At 43.7% G+C, this 18871-nt stretch overlaps 1 protein-coding gene across 2 annotated transcripts in view; it reads left to right on the top strand.

Annotated features, from left to right (window-relative positions):
- The window catches only part of WNT6 (Wnt family member 6), a 78088-nt gene that overhangs the window by 37623 nt on the left and 21594 nt on the right, over window positions 1–18871 (top strand). Inside the window, exon 2 of one of the 2 annotated variants that reach the window (XM_040439389.1) lies at window positions 18633–18853. In XM_040439389.1, coding sequence (XP_040295323.1) covers window positions 18633–18853 — 221 coding nt within the window. The remainder of the gene's footprint in view (window positions 1–18632; window positions 18854–18871) is intronic. The other variant, XM_040439390.1, reaches the window with a different exon arrangement.

Here is an 18871-nt window from a genome sequence, read left to right as displayed (position 1 = left end):
TTTTAACAAAGGGGATAGCCCAACATAGACCCCTTATAAGGCAGCTCTATCCCAACATAGACCCTCCCTACTGACCCCCAATCGGTCCAGTAACTTAGATGCCAAAGTGTTACGTATAATTACCACCTTTTCCAGTGGATCAAAACAAGTGAGACAAATTTTACAACTCCACTGGGAGATTCTTAAAATGGACCCTGACTTGGGGGATGTTCTTGGCTGGATTATCCCCAGATCACGTATAGACGGGGGTCGCAGTTTACGCGACAAACTAGTTCACACCCCCTTTTCTTCCAACCGGACACTGGTCCAATGTTGTGGGTTGTTACAAGTGTGGCAAACTGTGTAGCCTGTAAGCATATCCTTTACCAGCTCTGTTACCGGTAAAACCTACTCCATCTCACAGTCCATTAACTGTAAATCCAAGGGAGTGATCTACCGTATTTTGTGTGAATGTGGCACTATAACTACACGTGAACTTCGAAGGAGGCTAGGCGAGCACCTGGGAGACATCTTACACAGAAGAGACACTCCGCTAGCTAAGCATGTACATTTAGGGAGAGATCAATTACGATTTATGGGCATTGATCTGGTCAAACCCCCACCCAGAGGGGGCAACTGGGACAGGGATCTTCTCCAGCGCCAATCACGCTGGATATTCTACCTAAAAACATCAGCCCCTCTGGGTCTCAACGAGAGACTCAATTCTGGTTGCTTCATATGATGAGTTACTGTCCAGCTTTAGTCACGTTGTGATATAGAGGATACCCCTCTCTACCAATGATCTAATATATGGTATATGCCCCCCATGTAGTCCCCATATCTTAGGAGTATCTAAGTCTGCTTAGTTGGCTAAATTTGGGTAACCCTTTCATCTCCTCTTCTCTTGAATTTTGCCAAAAATGACAATAATTGTTCTATTGATTGTAATTACTAGGTGACCATGGACGCACACGAGTTGTGCGTCCCTTAGCGTTTCTTGTTTACTTCTGTAACCAGGTAACCACCTGCGCCGCCTCTCCTTATCTTACTATTGGCCGCCCCCATGACCGCGGCGCTAGCGCCTGGCGTCACGCGCCGACGCCAGACGTGGGGTGGGGGCCTTCCCTTTAAATCCACTGGTGAGGTGCATTATCGCTGCTGGTAGTTTTTTACCCCGACCATGGGGGTGACCCTGAAAGCGTAGGATTAATATATCCTCGTGACCAATTAGCTTAGGATCACCACTTCCTTCCCTTAGATGCCCCCTCTCACCTGAGGGGCATTTACAATTATATCTAGATTTGATCCAGTTTTCGCTGTAGGTTTTCTTTCCTTTTGTACGTACTCCCCTGAAGAGTCGACACGGACAGAAACGTGCCATGTCGGGGTGTCATTAGGAGCGCATGAACTGGCTACAATAAATACTTTTTAGATCTAGGGATCAGGTGCGATTAGGGACAGGTATCCGGACGGGGTCGCCCCTATCGGGGCGGGTGCTCTGTATTGGTAGGTAGAATGAAGCTAGCCCCCTTCCCCGTTAATAGGGTTCACTAGGGCACTGAGCTTCATCATCTATACAGACCCTGTCGACTACCGTGGCTTTCCATTGGACCTACCTCTGACATCCTCCTGATCCGCCTCCCTTGAAACCTCTCCTGGTCCCATCATACGTATTGGTCTGGTAAGACTGCTCGACCTTTTACTAGGTGGCGCCAGGTTTGGACCCCTCATGTTTTTAGTGTCTTGCATCACAGTGGTGTGTTTTATCCGTACACTTAGGCCTCTTTCACACGGGCGTCATGTTTTTGGGCCGGATAAGATGCGGGTGCGTCGCGGGAAAATGTGCGATTTTTCAGCGCGAGTGCAAAACATTGTAATGCGTTTTGCACGCGCGTGAGAAAAATCGGCATGTTTGGTACACAAACCCGAACCCGGACTTCTTCACAGAAGTTCGGGTTTGGGTTAGGTGTTCTGTAGATTGTATTATTTTCCCTTATAACATGGTTATAAGGGAAAATAATAGCATTCTGAATACAGAATGCTTAGTACAATAGGGCTGGAGGGGTTAAAAAATTTTTTAACTCACCTTAATCCACTTGTTCGCTCAGCCGGCATCTCTTCTGTCTTCAGGACCTGGGTAAAGGACCTTTGATGACATTACTACGCTCATCACATGGTCCATCACATGATCCATCACCATGGTGATGGATGATGTGACAGACCATGTGATGACTGCAGTGACGTCACCACAGATCCTTTTCCTGTGCACAGGAAAGCTGAAGACAGAAGAGATGTCGGCTGCGCGAGCAAATGGATTAAGGTGAGTTACATTTTTTATTTTTATTTTTTTAACCCCTCCAGCGCTATTGTACTAAGCATTCTGTATTCAGAATGCTATTATTTTCCCTTATAACCATGTTATAAGGGAAAATAATAAAGATCGGGTCCCCATCCCGATTGTCTCCTAGCAAACGTGCGTGAAAATCGCACCGCATCCGCACTTGCTTGTGATTTTTTTTACGCAGCCCCATTCACTTCTATGGGGCCTGCGTTGCGTGAAAAACGCACAAAATAGAGCATGCTGCGATTTTCACGCAATGCTCAAGTGATGCGTGAAAATCACCGCTCGTGTGCACAGCCCCATAGAAATGAATGGGTCGGGATTCAGTGCGGGTGCAATGCGTTCTACTCACGCATTGCACCCGCGCGGAAAACTCGCCTGTGTGAAAGGGGCCTTAATTAAAAGTTATGTTTTAGATATTGACACTCTCCCCCTTGGAGCCTTTTTTCTTGGTTAAATCCATAATCGCCTGCAAATTCACTGCTAACCCTGTTTAAAAACAAAACTAATTTTCTGCAGATTTTTTTCTGCACATCTGAACCCAGGCATCAGTGTCAGGCGGACATGATCATGGCGGCTTTCACAAATTCCATTCAGATCTTGAAAATGGTGAAAAACTAAAACATTATTAGAAAGTAGCAAGACATGTAATGATGCAATGATGATGCCTCATTTACATAAACATAAAACTAGACAACCCCTTTAAGAAGACCATGACATCGGGTCTGGTAGAACGCTGCAGACCCTTCATTCTTTCAGTTGACAGGTTTGAATCAAGGCTTGGAAGCAGTCACCCAGCTTTCCCAGAAACAGATATCAATGAATGCCATTTAGACCTACTTTTTAAGAAAACCCTGCTTCACACAGTAGGGCCTCGTTCACATTTCCGTGTCAGTGTCACGCCGGTAAAAAAAAAAAGCGTACATGTTTCATCCGTGAAGCTGTCCGTGAAGGATCCGTGGTTGGTCCGCGTGTCCGTTTTTACCATCCGTGTGTCATCCGTAATTTACTGACGTTGCTCAGCTGAATATTAATTTCCAAAGAAACTCCTATTAGTCTTCAGTGAAAAACGGACGCAACACGGACACAACACAGATGCCATCTGTGTTGTGTCAGTGATTTTCACGGACCCATAGACTTCTGTGGGCGTGCTTGGTCCGCATCACGGGTCAAAATAGTGCATGTCCCACGGTCAGTAAAAAATACTGAAATGTGAACAGACACATCTAAATCAATGGGTACGTGTGCTGTCCAGTGAAAAACGGAAATATGAACGAGGCCTCAGTGTTTGATCAGTGTTTAGTCAGTGATTTTTATCAGTGATTGTGAGCAAAAACCAAGACAGGTCCAAAATACAGAACAGATGCAAGCCCTTCTATTACTCCTTATGTCTGTGTAGCCTCCAGTCCTGGTTTCGGCTCACTGCCACTGATGGAAATCACTGATCAAACACTGACCAAATCACTGAAGTGTGAACTAGGCCCCAGGAGGACTCCAGGACTTACTGATGATTTATTCGATTTCAGGGGCTATGCCTGAAACCAAACAAACCCTAGGTATGGGGTGTGTAAAAAGTGGTATACCCCTTTAAGAATACCACCCCTCGCTTCCTGACTGCCCTGTATAATGAAACTCTGTTTGTGAGTCTGATTTGCCTGCACAGTCGAGACGACAGTTTATCAGGTTATTACGTTGTGTGCCGGGAAGGGTTAATGGCGCAGCCGCTTATTAGCCGGTATTGAGAACAAAGGACGAGTTCAGAGAAAGGGGAATCAAGTCCGGAAAATAAATTGTTTTTAATATAGAGGGAGCGCTTTATCTCTGGCGCGAGCTCAGCTACTGGTTTATATTTTCATTGTTGTGTGCGCAACGCCATTAACCCTTTACTGACCGCTGCTGAGACGCAAATGATCGGCTTCTTCTAAGGAAGTGCATTCTAGTCATAAATCACCTGCTAATGGTGTTTGTAAATTGTTCCATTCTGTGTCTGATACATTGTTACACATCAAATGGTTCTACACAAACAGAGGTGACAATCAAGATGCCCTGCAGAGGTCCAGCCCATACTGGAAGAGCAATACAGCACACCGCCTGCTGGTGACAGAGAGTACTGCACCATCTCCTGTATATAATTATATATGTACAGCTGGTATAAGTTATACATCTTCTTGTATATAGTGATATGGACCGTGCTGGTATAACCTGGGCATCTCCTGTATATAACTATATATGTACAGCCGGTATAAGTTATACATCTTCTTGTATATAGTGATATGGAGCATGCTGGTATAACCTGGGTATCTCCTGTCTATAATTATATATGTACAGCTGGTATAAGTTATACATCTTCTTGTATATAGTGATATGGACCATGCTGGTATAACCTGGGTATCTCCTGTATATAATTATATACAGTGGGGGAAATAATTATTTGACCCCTCACTGATTTTGTAAGTTTGTCCAATGACAAAGAAATGAAAAGTCTCAGAACAGTATCATTTCAATGGTAGGTTTATTGTAACAGTGGCAGATAGCACATCAAAAGGAAAATCGAAAAAATAACTTTAAATAAAAGATAGCAACTGATTTGCATTTCATTGAGTGAAATAAGTATTTGAACCCTCTAACAAAAAAAGACTTAATACTTGGTGGAAAAACCCTTGTTTGCAAGCACAGAGGTCAAACGTTTCTTGTAATTGATGACCAAGTTTGCGCACATTTTAGGAGGAATGTTGGTCCACTCCTCTTTGCAGATCATCTCTAAATCCCTAAGGTTTCGAGGCTGTCTCTGTGCAACTCTGAGCTTGAGCTCCCTCCATAGGTTTTCGATTGGATTAAGGTCCGGAGACTGACTAGGCCACTCCATGACCTTAATGTGCTTCTTCTTGAGCCACTCCTTTGTTGCCTTTGCTGTATGTTTTGGGTCATTGTCATGCTGGAACACCCATCCACGACCCATTTTCAGTTTCCTGGCAGAGGGAAGGAGGTTGTCGCTCAGGATTTCACGATACATGGCTCCGTCCATTTTCCCGTTTATGCGAATAAGTTGTCCTGTGCCCTTAGCAGAAAAACACCCCCAAAGCAAAATGTTTCCACCCCCATGCTTGACGGTGGGGACGGTGTTTTGGGGGTCATAGGCAGCATTTTTCTTCCTCCAAACACAGCGAGTTGAGTTAATGCCAAAGAGCTCTATTTTGGTCTCATCAGACCACAGCACCTTCTCCCAGTCACTCTCTGAATCATTCAGGTGTTCATTGGCAAACTTCAGACGGGCCTGCACATGTGCCTTCCTGAGCAGGGGGACCTTGCGAGCCCTGCAGGATTTTAATCCATTGCGGTGTAATGTGTTTCCAATGGTTTTCTTGGTGACTGTGGTCCCTGCTAATTTGAGGTCATTAACTAACTCCTCCCGTGTAGTTCTAGGATGCTTTTTCACCTTTCTCAGAACCATTGACACCCCACGAGGTGAGATCTTGCGTGGAGCCCCAGAGCGAGGTCGATTGATGGTCATTTTGTGCTCCTTCCATTTTCGAACAATCGCACCAACAGTTGTCACCTTCTCTCCCAGCTTCTTGCTAATGGTTTTGTAGCCCATTCCAGCCTTGTGCAGGTCTACAATTTTGTCTCTGACATCCTTGGACAGCTCTTTGGTCTTTCCCATGTTGGAGAGTTTGGAGTCTGCTTGATTGATTGATTCTGTGGACAGGTGTCTTTTATACAGGTGACTAGTTAAGACAGGTGTCCTTAATGAGGGTGACTAATTGAGTAGAAGTGTCTAACCACTCTGTGGGAGCCAGAACTCTTAATGGTTGGTAGGGGTTCAAATACTTATTTCACTCAATGAAATGCAAATCAGTTGCTATCTTTTATTTAAAGTTATTTTTTCGAATTTTCCTTTTGATGTGCTATCTGCCACTGTTACAATAAACCTACCATTGAAATGATACTGTTCTGAGACTTTTCATTTCTTTGTCATTGGACAAACTTACAAAATCAGTGAGGGGTCAAATAATTATTTCCCCCACTGTATGTACAGCTGATATAAGTTATACATCTTCTTGTATATAGTGATATGGAGCATGCTGGTATAATCTGGGCATCTCCTGTATATAATTATATATGTACAGCTGGTATAAGTTATACATCTTCTTGTATATAGTGATATGGAGCATGCTGGTATAACCTGGGCATCTCCTGTATATAATTATATATGTACAGCCGGTATAAGTTATACATCTTCTTGTATATAGTGATATGGACCATGCTGGTATAACCTGGGCATCTCCTGTATATAATTATATATGTACAGCTGGTATAAGTTATACATCTTCTTGTATATAGTGATATGGAGCATGCTGGTATAAGTTATACATCTTCTTGTATATAGTGATATGGACCATGCTGGTATAACCTGGGAATCTCCTGTATATAATTATATATGTACAGCTGGTATAAGTTATACATCTTCTTGTATATAGTGATATGGACCATGCTGGTATAACCTGGGTATCTCCTGTATATAATTATATATGTACAGCTGGTATAAGTTATACATCTTCTTGTATATAGTGATATGGAGCATGCTGGTATAACCTGGGAATCTCCTGTATATAATTATATATGTACAGCTGGTATAATCTGGGCATCTCCTGTATATAATTATATATGTACAGCTGGTATAAGTTATACATCTTCTTGTATATAGTGATATGGAGCATGCTGGTATAACCTGGGCATCTCCTGTATATAATTATATATGTACAGCTGGTATAAGTTATACATCTTCTTGTATATAGTGATATGGAGCATGCTGGTATAAGTTATACATCTTCTTGTATATAGTGATATGGACCATGCTGGTATAACCTGGGAATCTCCTGTATATAATTATATATGTACAGCTGGTATAAGTTATACATCTTCTTGTATATAGTGATATGGACCATGCTGGTATAACCTGGGCATCTCCGGTATATAATTATATATGTACAGCTGGTATAAGTTATACATCTTCTTGTATATAGTGATATGGACCATGCTGGTATAACCTGGGCATCTCCTGTATATAATTATATATGTACAGCTGGTATAAGTTATACATCTTATGTATATAGTGATATGGACCACGCTGGTATAACCTGGGTATCTCCTGTATATAATAATACATGTACAGCTGGTATAAGTTATACATCTTCTTGTATATAGTGATATGGACCATGCTGGTATAACCTGGGTATCTCCTGTATATAATTATATATGTACAGCTGGTAAAAGTTATACATCTTCTTGTATATAGTGATATGGAGCATGCTGGTATAACCTGGGTATCTCCTGTATATAATAATACATGTACAGCTGGTATAAGTTATACATCTTCTTGTATATAGTGATATGGACCATGCTGGTATAACCTGGGTATCTCCTGTATATAATTATATATGTACAGCTGGTATAACCTGGGCACCTCCTGTATATAATTGTATATGTACAGCTGGTATAAGTTATACATCTTCTTGTATATAGTGATATGGAGCATGCTGGTATAACCTGGGTATCTCCTGTATATAATTATATATCTACAGCTGGTATAAGTTATACATCTTCTTGTATATAGTGATATGGAGCATGCTGGTATAACCTGGGCATCTCCTGTATATAATTATATATGTACAGCTGGTATAACCTGGGTATCTCCTGTATATAATTATATATGTACAGCTGGTATAAGTTATACATCTTCCTGTATATAGTGATATGGCCCATGCTGGTATAACCTGGGTATCTCCTGTATATAATTATATATGTACAGCTGGTATAAGTTAGACATCTTCTTGTATATAGTAATATGGAGCATGCTGGAATAACCTGGGTATCTCCTGTATATAAATAAGTGAAGTTTTTACCATTTTCCAAACAATATTTTAAGGGCGCCTTCAAACGACAGGTTTTGTTGCAGAATATTTCTGCTACTGAAAATGAGTTGCATCCATTTACATAGGGCTGTTCTGGCAGCAAGCACATGGAATTCAGATGAATGGAACGGTTTTTCAGTCACAGAAACTTTCTGCAACAAAATCTGCCAAGTGTGAAGGCGTCCTAAAACTGCAGAAGTGGTTCTTAAATAATCAGGCTTTATTTACACCAAACACGACGTTAGTAAAGTATAATTGCATGTGTTGGTTTCCTTTGCAGCATGTTCTGATCTCTTTAGGGGTTGCACAATGTATATAGTTTGATTCGGAGAGCTGTCGGCACAGCAGAGCTGAAGGTGTTCCTGTGATCTAGTGCAGGGGACTTCTATGAGAGTATATATCTCCTCTGCTGTGCTGTTACTGAATGTACAGTCGTGGCCAAAAGTTTTGAGAATGACAAAAATATTGGAAATTGGAAAAGTTGCTGCTTAAGTTTTTAGAATAGCAATTTGCATATACTCCAGAATGTTATGAAGAGTGATCAGATGAATTGCATAGTCCTTATTTGCCATGAACATTAACTTAATCCCAAAAAAACCTTTCCACTGCATTTCATTGCTGTCATTAAAGGACCTGCTGAGATTATTTCAGTAATCGTCTTGTTAACTCAGGTGAGAATGTTGACGAGCACAAGGCTGGAGATCATTATGTCAGGCTGATTGGGTTAAAATGGCAGACTTGACATGTTAAAAGGAGGGTGATGCTTGAAATCATTGTTCTTCCATTGTTAACCATGGTGACCTGCAAAGAAACGCGTGCAGCCATCATTGCGTTGCATAAAAATGGCTTCACAGGCAAGGATACTGTGGCTACTAAGATTGCACCTCAATCAACAATTTATAGGATCATCAAGAACTTCAAGGAAAGAGGTTCAATTCTTGCTAAGAAGGCTTCAGGGCGTCCAAGAAAGTCCAGCAAGCGCCAGGATCGTCTCCTAAAGAGGATTCAGCTGCAGGATCGGAGTGCCACCAGTGCAGAGCTTGCTCAGGAATGGCAGCAGGCAGGTGTGAGCGCATCTGCACGCACAGTGAGGCCAAGACTTTTGGAAGATGGCCTGGTGTCAAGAAGAGCAGCAAAGAAGCCACTTCTCTCCAAAAAAAACATCATCAGGGACAGATTGATCTTCTGCAGAAAGTTTGGTGAATGGACGGCTGAGGACTGGGGCAAAGTCATATTCTCCGATGAAGCCTCTTTCCGATTGTTTGGGGCATCTGGAAAAAGGCTTGTCCGGAGAAGAGAAGGTGAGCACTACCATCAGTCCTGTGTCATGCCAACAGTAAAGCATCCTGGGACCATTCATGTGTGGGGTTGCTTCTCATCCAAGGGAGTGGGCTCACTCACAATTTTACCCAAAACAGCCATGAATAAAGAATAGCACCAAAACACCCTCCAACAGCAACTTCTTCCAACAATCCAACAACAGTTTGGTGAAGAACAAAGCATTTTCCAGCACGATGGAGCACCGTGCCATAAGGCAAAAGTGATAACTAAGTGGCTCGGGGACCAAAACATTGACATTTTGAGTCCATAGTCTGGAAACTGCCCAGATCTTAATCCCATTGAGAACTTGTGGTCAATCCTCAAGAGGCGGGTGGACAAACAAAAACCCACTAATTCTGACAAACTCCAAGAAGTGATTATGAAAGAATGGGTTGCTATCAGTCAGGAATTGGCCCAGAAGTGGATTGAGAGCATGCCCAGTCAGATTGCAGAGGTCCTGAAAAAGAAGGGCCAACACAGCAAATACTGACTCTTTGCATAAATGTCATGTAATTGTCGATAAAAGCCTTTGAAACGTATGAAGTGCGTGTAATTATATTTCACTACATCACAGAAACAACTGAAACTAAGATCTAAAAGCAGTTTAGCAGCAAACTTTGTGAAAACTAATATTTGTGTCATTCCCAAAACTTTTGGCCACGACTGTAGGGTAAAAGAGGATTCAACGCTTATAGGATGAGGGTCAGACATGTGTGGCATACACAGACTAGAGGTAGTAAAGCTCTGCTCATATATTAGGGGATTGCCCACTAAGCAACTGACTAGCATATAAACACATGCACCTTCAACAGAATATCTGACATTCATTTATGAAAGCCTCACATGTGCCCGCATTCTGATGAGGACATCAGGGGGTATCAGTGTGCCCAGTCTCTTTTGGCAGCAATTTTGCTGATAGGTCTGTATGAAGGAGTGGATGTTATTACAATTTCCTAATGTAAAGTAGAAGATTTAAAAGGGTTGCACAGGATTTGGAAAATATGGTTGCATTCTTCCAAAACTGTGCCACACCTTTCCACAGGCTGATTGTGGCATTGCAGCTCAGCCTCATTCACTTTCGTGGAGCTCAACAGCAACACCAGACAAAATCCATAGACCGAGGTGACAGCCCCTTAGAGATATTACAGGAGTCAATGTCATTTTTTAACTGCCTAAGAATTAAAGCACAAAACAAAATTTCTTTGAACCCAAAATATATGAAATCTTCTTTCAGAATATAACGTTAATCTACATAAAAAGTATAAAGCAGAATACTGAGCACAGCTCTGGAGTATAATGTAACTCAGGATTAGTACAGGATCAGTAATATAATGTATATACACTGTGACTGCACCAGCAGAATAGTGAGTGCAGCTCTGGAGTATAATACAGGATGTAACTCAGAATCAGTACAGGATAAGTAATGTAATGTATGTACACAGTGACTGCACCAGCAGAATAGTGAGTGCAGCTCTGGAGAATAATACAGGATGTATCTCAGGATCAGTACAAAATAAGTAATGTAATGTATGTACACAGTGACTGCACCAGCAGAATAGTGAGTGCAGCTCTGGAGTATAATACAGGATGTAACTCAGGATCAGTACAGGGGAAGTAATGTATGTACACAGTGACTGCACCAGCAGAATAGTGAGTGCAGCTCTGGAGTATAATACAGGATGTAACTCAGGATCAGTACAGGATAAGTAATGTATGTACACAGTGACTGCACCAGCAGAATAGTGAGTGCAGCTCTGGAGTATAGTACAGGATGTAACTCAGGATCAGTACAGGGGAAGTAATGTATGTACACAGTGACTGCACCAGCAGAATAGTGAGTGCAGCTCTGGAGTATAGTACAGGATGTAACTCAGGATCAGTACAGGGGAAGTAATGTATGTACACAGTGACTGCACCAGCAGAATAGTGAGTGCAGCTCTGGAGTATAATACAGGATGTAACTCAGGATCAGTACAGGATAAGTAATGTATGTACACAGTGACTCCACCAGCAGAATAGTGAGTGCAGCTCTGAAGTATAATACATGATGTAACTCATAATCAGTACAGGATAAGTAATGTATGTACACAGTGTCTGCACCAGCAGAATAGTGAGTGCAGCTCTGGAGTATAATACAGGATGTAACTCAGGATCAGTACAGGATAAGTAATGTATGTACACAGTGACTCCTTCAGCAGAATAGTGAGTGCAGCTCTGGAGTATAATACAGGATGTAACTCAGGATCAGTACAGGATAAGTAATGTAATGTATGTACACAGTGACTGCACCAGCAGAATAGTGAGTGCAGCTCTGGAGTATAATACAGGATGTAACTCAGGATCAGTACAGGATAAGTAATGTAATGTATGTACACAGTGACTCCACCAGCAGAATAGTGAGTGCAGCTCTGGAGTATAATACAGGATGTAACTCAGGATCAGTACAGGATAAGTAATGTATGTACACAGTGACTGCACCAGCAGAATAGTGAGTGCAGCTCTGGAGTATAATGCAGGATGTAACTCAGGATGAGTACAGGATAAGTAATGTATGTACACAGTGACTGCACCAGCAGAATAGTGAGTGCAGCTCTGAAGTATAATACATGATGTAACTCAGGATCAGTACAGGATAAGTAATGTATGTACACAGTGTCTGCACCAGCAGAATAGTGAGTGCAGCTCTGGAGTATAATACAGGATGTAACTCAGGATCAGTACAGGATAAGTAATGTTATATATGTACACAGTGACTCCTTCAGCAGAATAGTGAGTGCAGCTCTAGAGTATAATACAGGATGTAACTCAGGATCAGTACAGGATAAGTAATATAATGTATGTACACAGTGACTGCACCAGCAGAATAGTGAGTGCAGCTCTGGAGTATAATACAGGATGTAACTCAGGATCAGTACAGGATAAGTAATGTAATGTATATACACAGTGACTCCACCAGCAGAATAGTGAGTGCAGCTCTGGAGTATAATACAGGACGTAACTCAGGATCAGTACAGGATAAGTAATGTAATGTATATACACAGTGCTCCACCAGCAGAATAGCGAGTGCAGCTATGGAGTATAATACAGGATGTAACTCAGGATCAGTTCAGGATAAGTAATGTATGTACACAGTGACTGCACCAGCAGAATAGTGAGTGCAGCTCTGGAGTATAATACAGGATGTAACTCAGGATCAGTACAAGATAAGTAATGTATGTACACAGTGACTGCACCAGCAGAATAGTGAGTGCAGCTCTGGAGTATAATGCAGGATGTAACTCAGGATGAGTACAGGATAAGTAATGTATGTACACAGTGACTGCACCAGCAGAATAGTGAGTGCAGCTCTGAAGTATAATACATGATGTAACTCAGGATCAGTACAGGAAAAGTAATGTATGTACACAGTGTCTGCACCAGCAGAATAGTGAGTGCAGCTCTGGAGTATAATACAGGATGTAACTCAGGATCAGTTCAGGATAAGTAATGTATGTACACAGTGACTGCACCAGCAGAATAGTGAGTGCAGCTCTGGAGTATAATACAGGATGTAACTCAGGATCAGTACAAGATAAGTAATGTATGTACACAGTGACTGCACCAGCAGAATAGTGAGTGCAGCTCTGGAGTATAATGCAGGATGTAACTCAGGATGAGTACAGGATAAGTAATGTATGTACACAGTGACTGCACCAGCAGAATAGTGAGTGCAGCTCTGAAGTATAATACATGATGTAACTCAGGATCAGTACAGGAAAAGTAATGTATGTACACAGTGTCTGCACCAGCAGAATAGTGAGTGCAGCTCTGGAGTATAATACAGGATGTAACTCAGGATCAGTACAGGATAAGTAATGTAATGTATGTACACAGTGACTGCACCAGCAGAATAGTGAGTGCAGCTCTGGAGTATAATACAGGATGTAACTCAGGATCAGTACAGGATAAGTAATGTAATGTATGTACACAGTGACTGCACCAGCAGAATAGTGAGTGCAGCTCTGGAGTATAATACAGGATGTAACTCAGGATCAGTACAGGATAAGTAATGTAATGTATATACACAGTGACTCCACCAGCAGAATAGCGAGTGCAGCTCTGGAGTATAATACAGGATGTAACTCAGGATCAGTTCAGGATAAGTAATGTATGTACACAGTGACTGCACCAGCAGAATAGTGAGTGCAGCTCTGGAGTATAATACAGGATAAGTAATGTATGTACACAGTGACTCCACTTTTTATGTATTGATTCAGTTTATAATCTGCTCTCACACTTGGAGTTATGCTCCTCTTTTTGACAAACTGATTCTTCTTCCCTGGATGTTGATCCCTCGCGCCGTCTCCTGTTCGGGCGCTGCTCTCCCCAGACAGTAGCACAGATGTTGTCACTTAATCTTTGCTCTCTGAGGCATCATCCGTGCACTGGTGACTGGCAGCAGTCAGCCCGGCAGGTGGGATTAGGTTCTTGCAGGTGGTCCAACCAGAGGAGATGTTGCCTGCAGTAGACAGTAGAATTGCTGCAATTATGTCAAGCTATTTTTTTTAAATCATATTTTTCTTCAAATATTAACCCCTTACAGTCAGCTAAAAGTACAGTTGCATAAAAAGCAAGAGAACAGGTACAGTTGTCATAGATTATTATGATGCATTAGGGAATTGTTATTTTAGCAGTTCTCCAACTGATACAAGGTGAGTCCCGGGGCACAGGCTCGTCTCCCGAGGACTTTCCAGTGAGTCATTATGGTTGCTGTCAACAGGCGGGGATCTCTTTAACACTTGGTCTCCCGCTTTGCAGCACTGTTATCCATCGTCAGTATCAGGCCTCGGGGGGTGGACTATTTGTTTGCATTTTTCAGAAGATGAAGTGACATAGGAGAGGGAAAATAAGAAAAGAGAGTGGGGAAAGACAGAAGAATTCCTGGGGGTAGAAATCTTCTGCTGTGATTGACAGGTGACATGAGATCGACATCAGAAAGCTGCAAACTTGTACACATGCCTGGAATGTGAGCGCTCACAGCACCAGGGGATCACACTGGCAGCTAAACGGTTAACCAAAACTAAAGCTGTAGTATTTCTAATTATCTCTACCTCCTGTATTTCCAGTGCAGGTACATTTACAGCTGCCCCTCTGTAATCGACTTTAGGTTTACTGGCCCTTTAAAAAACAATCCTTGTCGTCCTCAGGCCTCATGCATACGGCCGCGCCTGTATTGTGCATCACAATCCGAAAGGTGCTGTGCGGAATGGATGCACGGAACCCCAGGGAAGCACTACGGAGTGCCTCCGCACTGCAAAAAATAGCAAATGTTCTATGTTTTATGTGCTGCGGAGAGGTCACGGAATGGGTCTGGATCCGTCTGCGGAATCTGCACGGATATTGGAAAGGCCGAGCAATGGCCGTGTGCGTGAGGCCTCAGTCTGATTGATCCATAGGTATCTACAGAATGATCTTCTAGAATCCGGCGGGTGCAGCATTATGGCTTCATGCATCATAGATCCAAATTATGGCCAAGCATCAATGCGTGACAGGTGAACAAGTGTTTTTCATTGATCTCGCCTGACTCCTTATTAGGCTACTTTCACACTTGTGTTTTTGCTGGATCCGACAGGGTTCAGCAAAAACGCTTCCGTTACTGATAATACGACCGTCTGCATCTGTTATGAACGGATCAGTTTGTATTATCTGTAACATAGCCGAGACGGATCAGTCGTGAACTCAATTTGAAAGTCAATGGGGGACGGATCAGTTTTCTATTGTGTCAGAGTTAAACGGATTCATCCCCATTGACTTGCATTGTGGGTCATGCCGGATCCGTTTTTGCTCCACATCCCAGGACGGAAAGAAAACCGCAGCATGCTGCGGTTTGTTCTCCGGTATGAAAACGCAACCACACGGAACGGAATGCATTTTGGAGCGCTCCGTTCTGTTCAGTCACATTTTGTCCCCATTGACAATGAATGGGGACAAAACGGAAGCGTTCTTTTGCGGTATTGAGACCCTATGACGGATCTCAATACCGGAAAATAGAAACGCTAGTGTGAATGTAGCCTTACATAGAAAACATGGCCGCTGCTTTGACAGGTTGAAGGAGGCTACAACAAAAAATTTAACTTCGCAAATAGTCTTTATTTAAAAATCTCCTACCATATGTGTATACAGTTCCTAGGCAAAACTATGTGTCTCCATGGTTACAGACTACAAACAGACCTTGTGTAGTCTGATCCTGCAGTCAAAGGTTACTCCACTCCATGTTCTACTGTTGGCAGGTTAGGAGAGGAGGCCAATGAATGGAGCAAAGCAGACCGTACGAATATGCCGCATATTGGCCAAACGCACCAATCTCCGGTGGATTGGGGTCTCCGGCTGCTCCCCGACAGCAGATGTTAGGCAAGATAAGGATGGGGCTGTTGGACTTCATCTTGCCTGAGGAGACGACATGTCTGGCTGTGGCTTATTCTTCTCTCCCCATCCAGAACACATGCACACTCGGCTGAGCTGACTATGCGTGCATTTTGGGTTCGGGAGAATCAGTAGTCGGCTGACGGGTATCTCATATTTATGGCTAGCCTTAAAAGGGGTTTTCCGAGATTTTAATACTGAAGACCTAGCCCCAGGATAGGTCATCAGTATCTGATCGGTGGGGGCGCAGTACCAAGCACGGCCACTATACAATGTACGGCGCTGTGCTTGGTGAGCTGCACAAAGGCCGCGGCACTCACAGGAGTAAACAGCTGATCAGCAGGGGTTTCGGGTGTCGGACCCCCACCGATCAGGTACTGATGAACTTTCCTGAGGATGGTTCATCGATATCAAGATCTCAGAAAGACCCTTTAGAGGCACATTCTGATAACTTTTAGATTGGTGGTGGTCGTCCATTGCGCCATTCAAATGGAGGACACAGGACCCTTAGGCCCCTTGCAGACGAGGGAGTATTCTGGGCGGGTGCAATGTGTGATGTGAACGCATAGCACCCACACTGAATCCTGACCCATTCATTTCAATGGGGCTGTGCACATGAGCGTGGGTTTTCACGCATCACTTGTGCGTTGCGTGAAAATCGCAGCATGTTCTATATTTGGCGATTTTCACGCAACGCTGGGCCCATAGAAGTGAATGGAGCTGCGTGAAAATCACATCGCATCCGCAAGCAAGGATGGCTGCTAAGAGATGTTGTTTGTATACATTCAGTTTTTTATCACGCGCGTGCAAAACGCATCAAAACGCACTGCACCCGCGCGATAAAAACTGAACAACTCAACGCGATCGCAGGGAAAACTGAATGACTTTGCCTACGAAATTGCGCAGTTTTCACTGAACGCATCCGCAACCCATCCGGACCTAATCCAGACACGCTCGACTGCTAGGGGCCTCAGGCCTCATTCACACGAACAATACGGATTAGGTCCGGATGCGTTCAGTGAAACTCGCACCATTTTGCAAGCAGGTTCATTCAGTTTTGTCTGCGATTGCGTTCAGTTTTTTCCGCGCGGGTGCAATGCGTTCTGATGCGTTTTTCACACGTGTGATAAAAAACTGAAGGTTTACAAACAACATCTCCTAGCAACCATCAGTGAAAAGCCGTCACGCATTGCACCCGCGTGGAAAACTCGCTCGTGTGAAAGGGGCCTTACTCTAGTGATCAGTGGGACCCCCACCCATCAAACACATTCGCTATCCAGAGGAGACGGATAACGTATTTTTACTAGAAAAGCCTAATAAACACATGACTGCAGGATCTGACTACATAGGGTCTGTTTGTAGTCTGTAACCATGGAGACACACAGGTCTGCATAGGAGCATTAAGCCTGTGTTTGACCCAGCCATCATACAAGCGTTCCTTCCCGGCAATCGTCTGCTCGCTAGCGGAGGAGACCGCTGCTATTACATGCAGCCATCGCTTGTGCCATCGCTCATCCCCATGCTTTCTAGTTGTTTGCTGCCGGCAAATCGCGATCTTTTAGCATGCTTATCGTTTAGGTAATCGGCGGCAGTATTACACTGCCAGATGATCGCTATGAGCGCTACCAGTGTAATACCGCCTTTAGACTTTAAAACAAAACTATTCCTTCATTATTATTATTTTCGTTGCACTGCAGCAATAATAATCGTGGTTGCAAAAGTCTACATACCCCGAACAACATTCTGTTATTGGGCGTGTAACCAGATTTTTTTTTCTGCTCCTTATTATATCAAGCAACTGCACTGTGAGCAACTGCACAAAGTCAGTCCCGCTTTCCATCCTAAGGGCTCATGCACATGACCGCGTGCCGGCCTTGCCTTGCTGCAGACCGCAAATTCCAGTCTGCAATGCAGGGGCACCGACTGTGTGCCCACCGTCTGCGGACGAGGACCCATTGACTTGAATGGGATCTGCATCCAACAGTCCACATCTGCATGCACTACTTTTTGTCAGCGGAGGAGGCACATACAGAAAACCTACGGAAGCGCTCCATAGTGCTTCCATGGGCCTCCGTTCTGCACTGCACTGTATCTGCTGGATGGGTCTGCCTCCGCGATACGGTGCGGCCGGTGCCCGTATATATCGCAGACCTGCTGTTTGCGTGTGCACGAGGCCTAAGACTATGTGAGAGGGAATTTCTCACGTCGATTGTCAACCACTCTCAACAAAATCACTACACTCATCATTTTAATCCTCCTGCGGTCGCCCGAATGGAACAATAGCTGGACTCCTCGTCGGTGCCGAGACAGAGAAAATATTGCTTTATCTTTCTATATTTGACTAATATTATTTCACAGCTTCCAAATAATACGAGGCACTGTCTACTTTGTTGTGCTTTTCTCTTCTGCAGAGGACGGGCGGGGCGGTGTCCCAGGGCGAGGAGGGAAGCGGGCTGCGGGGGGTGCTGTTTCTCCGGCCGCAGAGATCGGAGGTCCCTTGGCAAGGACCTGGATAGAATAACATTGGGCGGCTTGTAAAGAACATTGAGTCATATCATTGTAACAAGCGGGGCTTTGTGTGACAGCGGCGCCCAGATGTACAGCACCGTCCACTCTCCTCCACTTATTTTCTCTTCTTTTCTCTCTCTTTTTTTTTTTATTTTTTACTAATTTGGCAGGGCAGTTGGCAGCCCCCTGGTGATGGACCCCAACAGCATCTGCAGGAAAACCAAGCGCCTGGCCGGCAAACAGGCCGAGCTGTGCCAGACGGAACCAGAGATCGTCAGCGAGGTGGCTAAGGGTGCCAAGATGGCAGTGCGAGAGTGCCAGTACCAGTTCAGGTCCAGGCGGTGGAACTGCACCAGTCACAACAAGTATTTTGGAAAGATCCTGCAGCAAGGTAATCAACCTCATGGGG

The sequence above is a fragment of the Bufo bufo genome, chromosome 7 (assembly GCF_905171765.1).
Source record: "Bufo bufo chromosome 7, aBufBuf1.1, whole genome shotgun sequence".
In the NCBI taxonomy this organism is placed as follows: Eukaryota; Metazoa; Chordata; class Amphibia; order Anura; family Bufonidae; genus Bufo; species Bufo bufo.
This window is presented reverse-complemented; position numbering and strand designations above follow the sequence as displayed.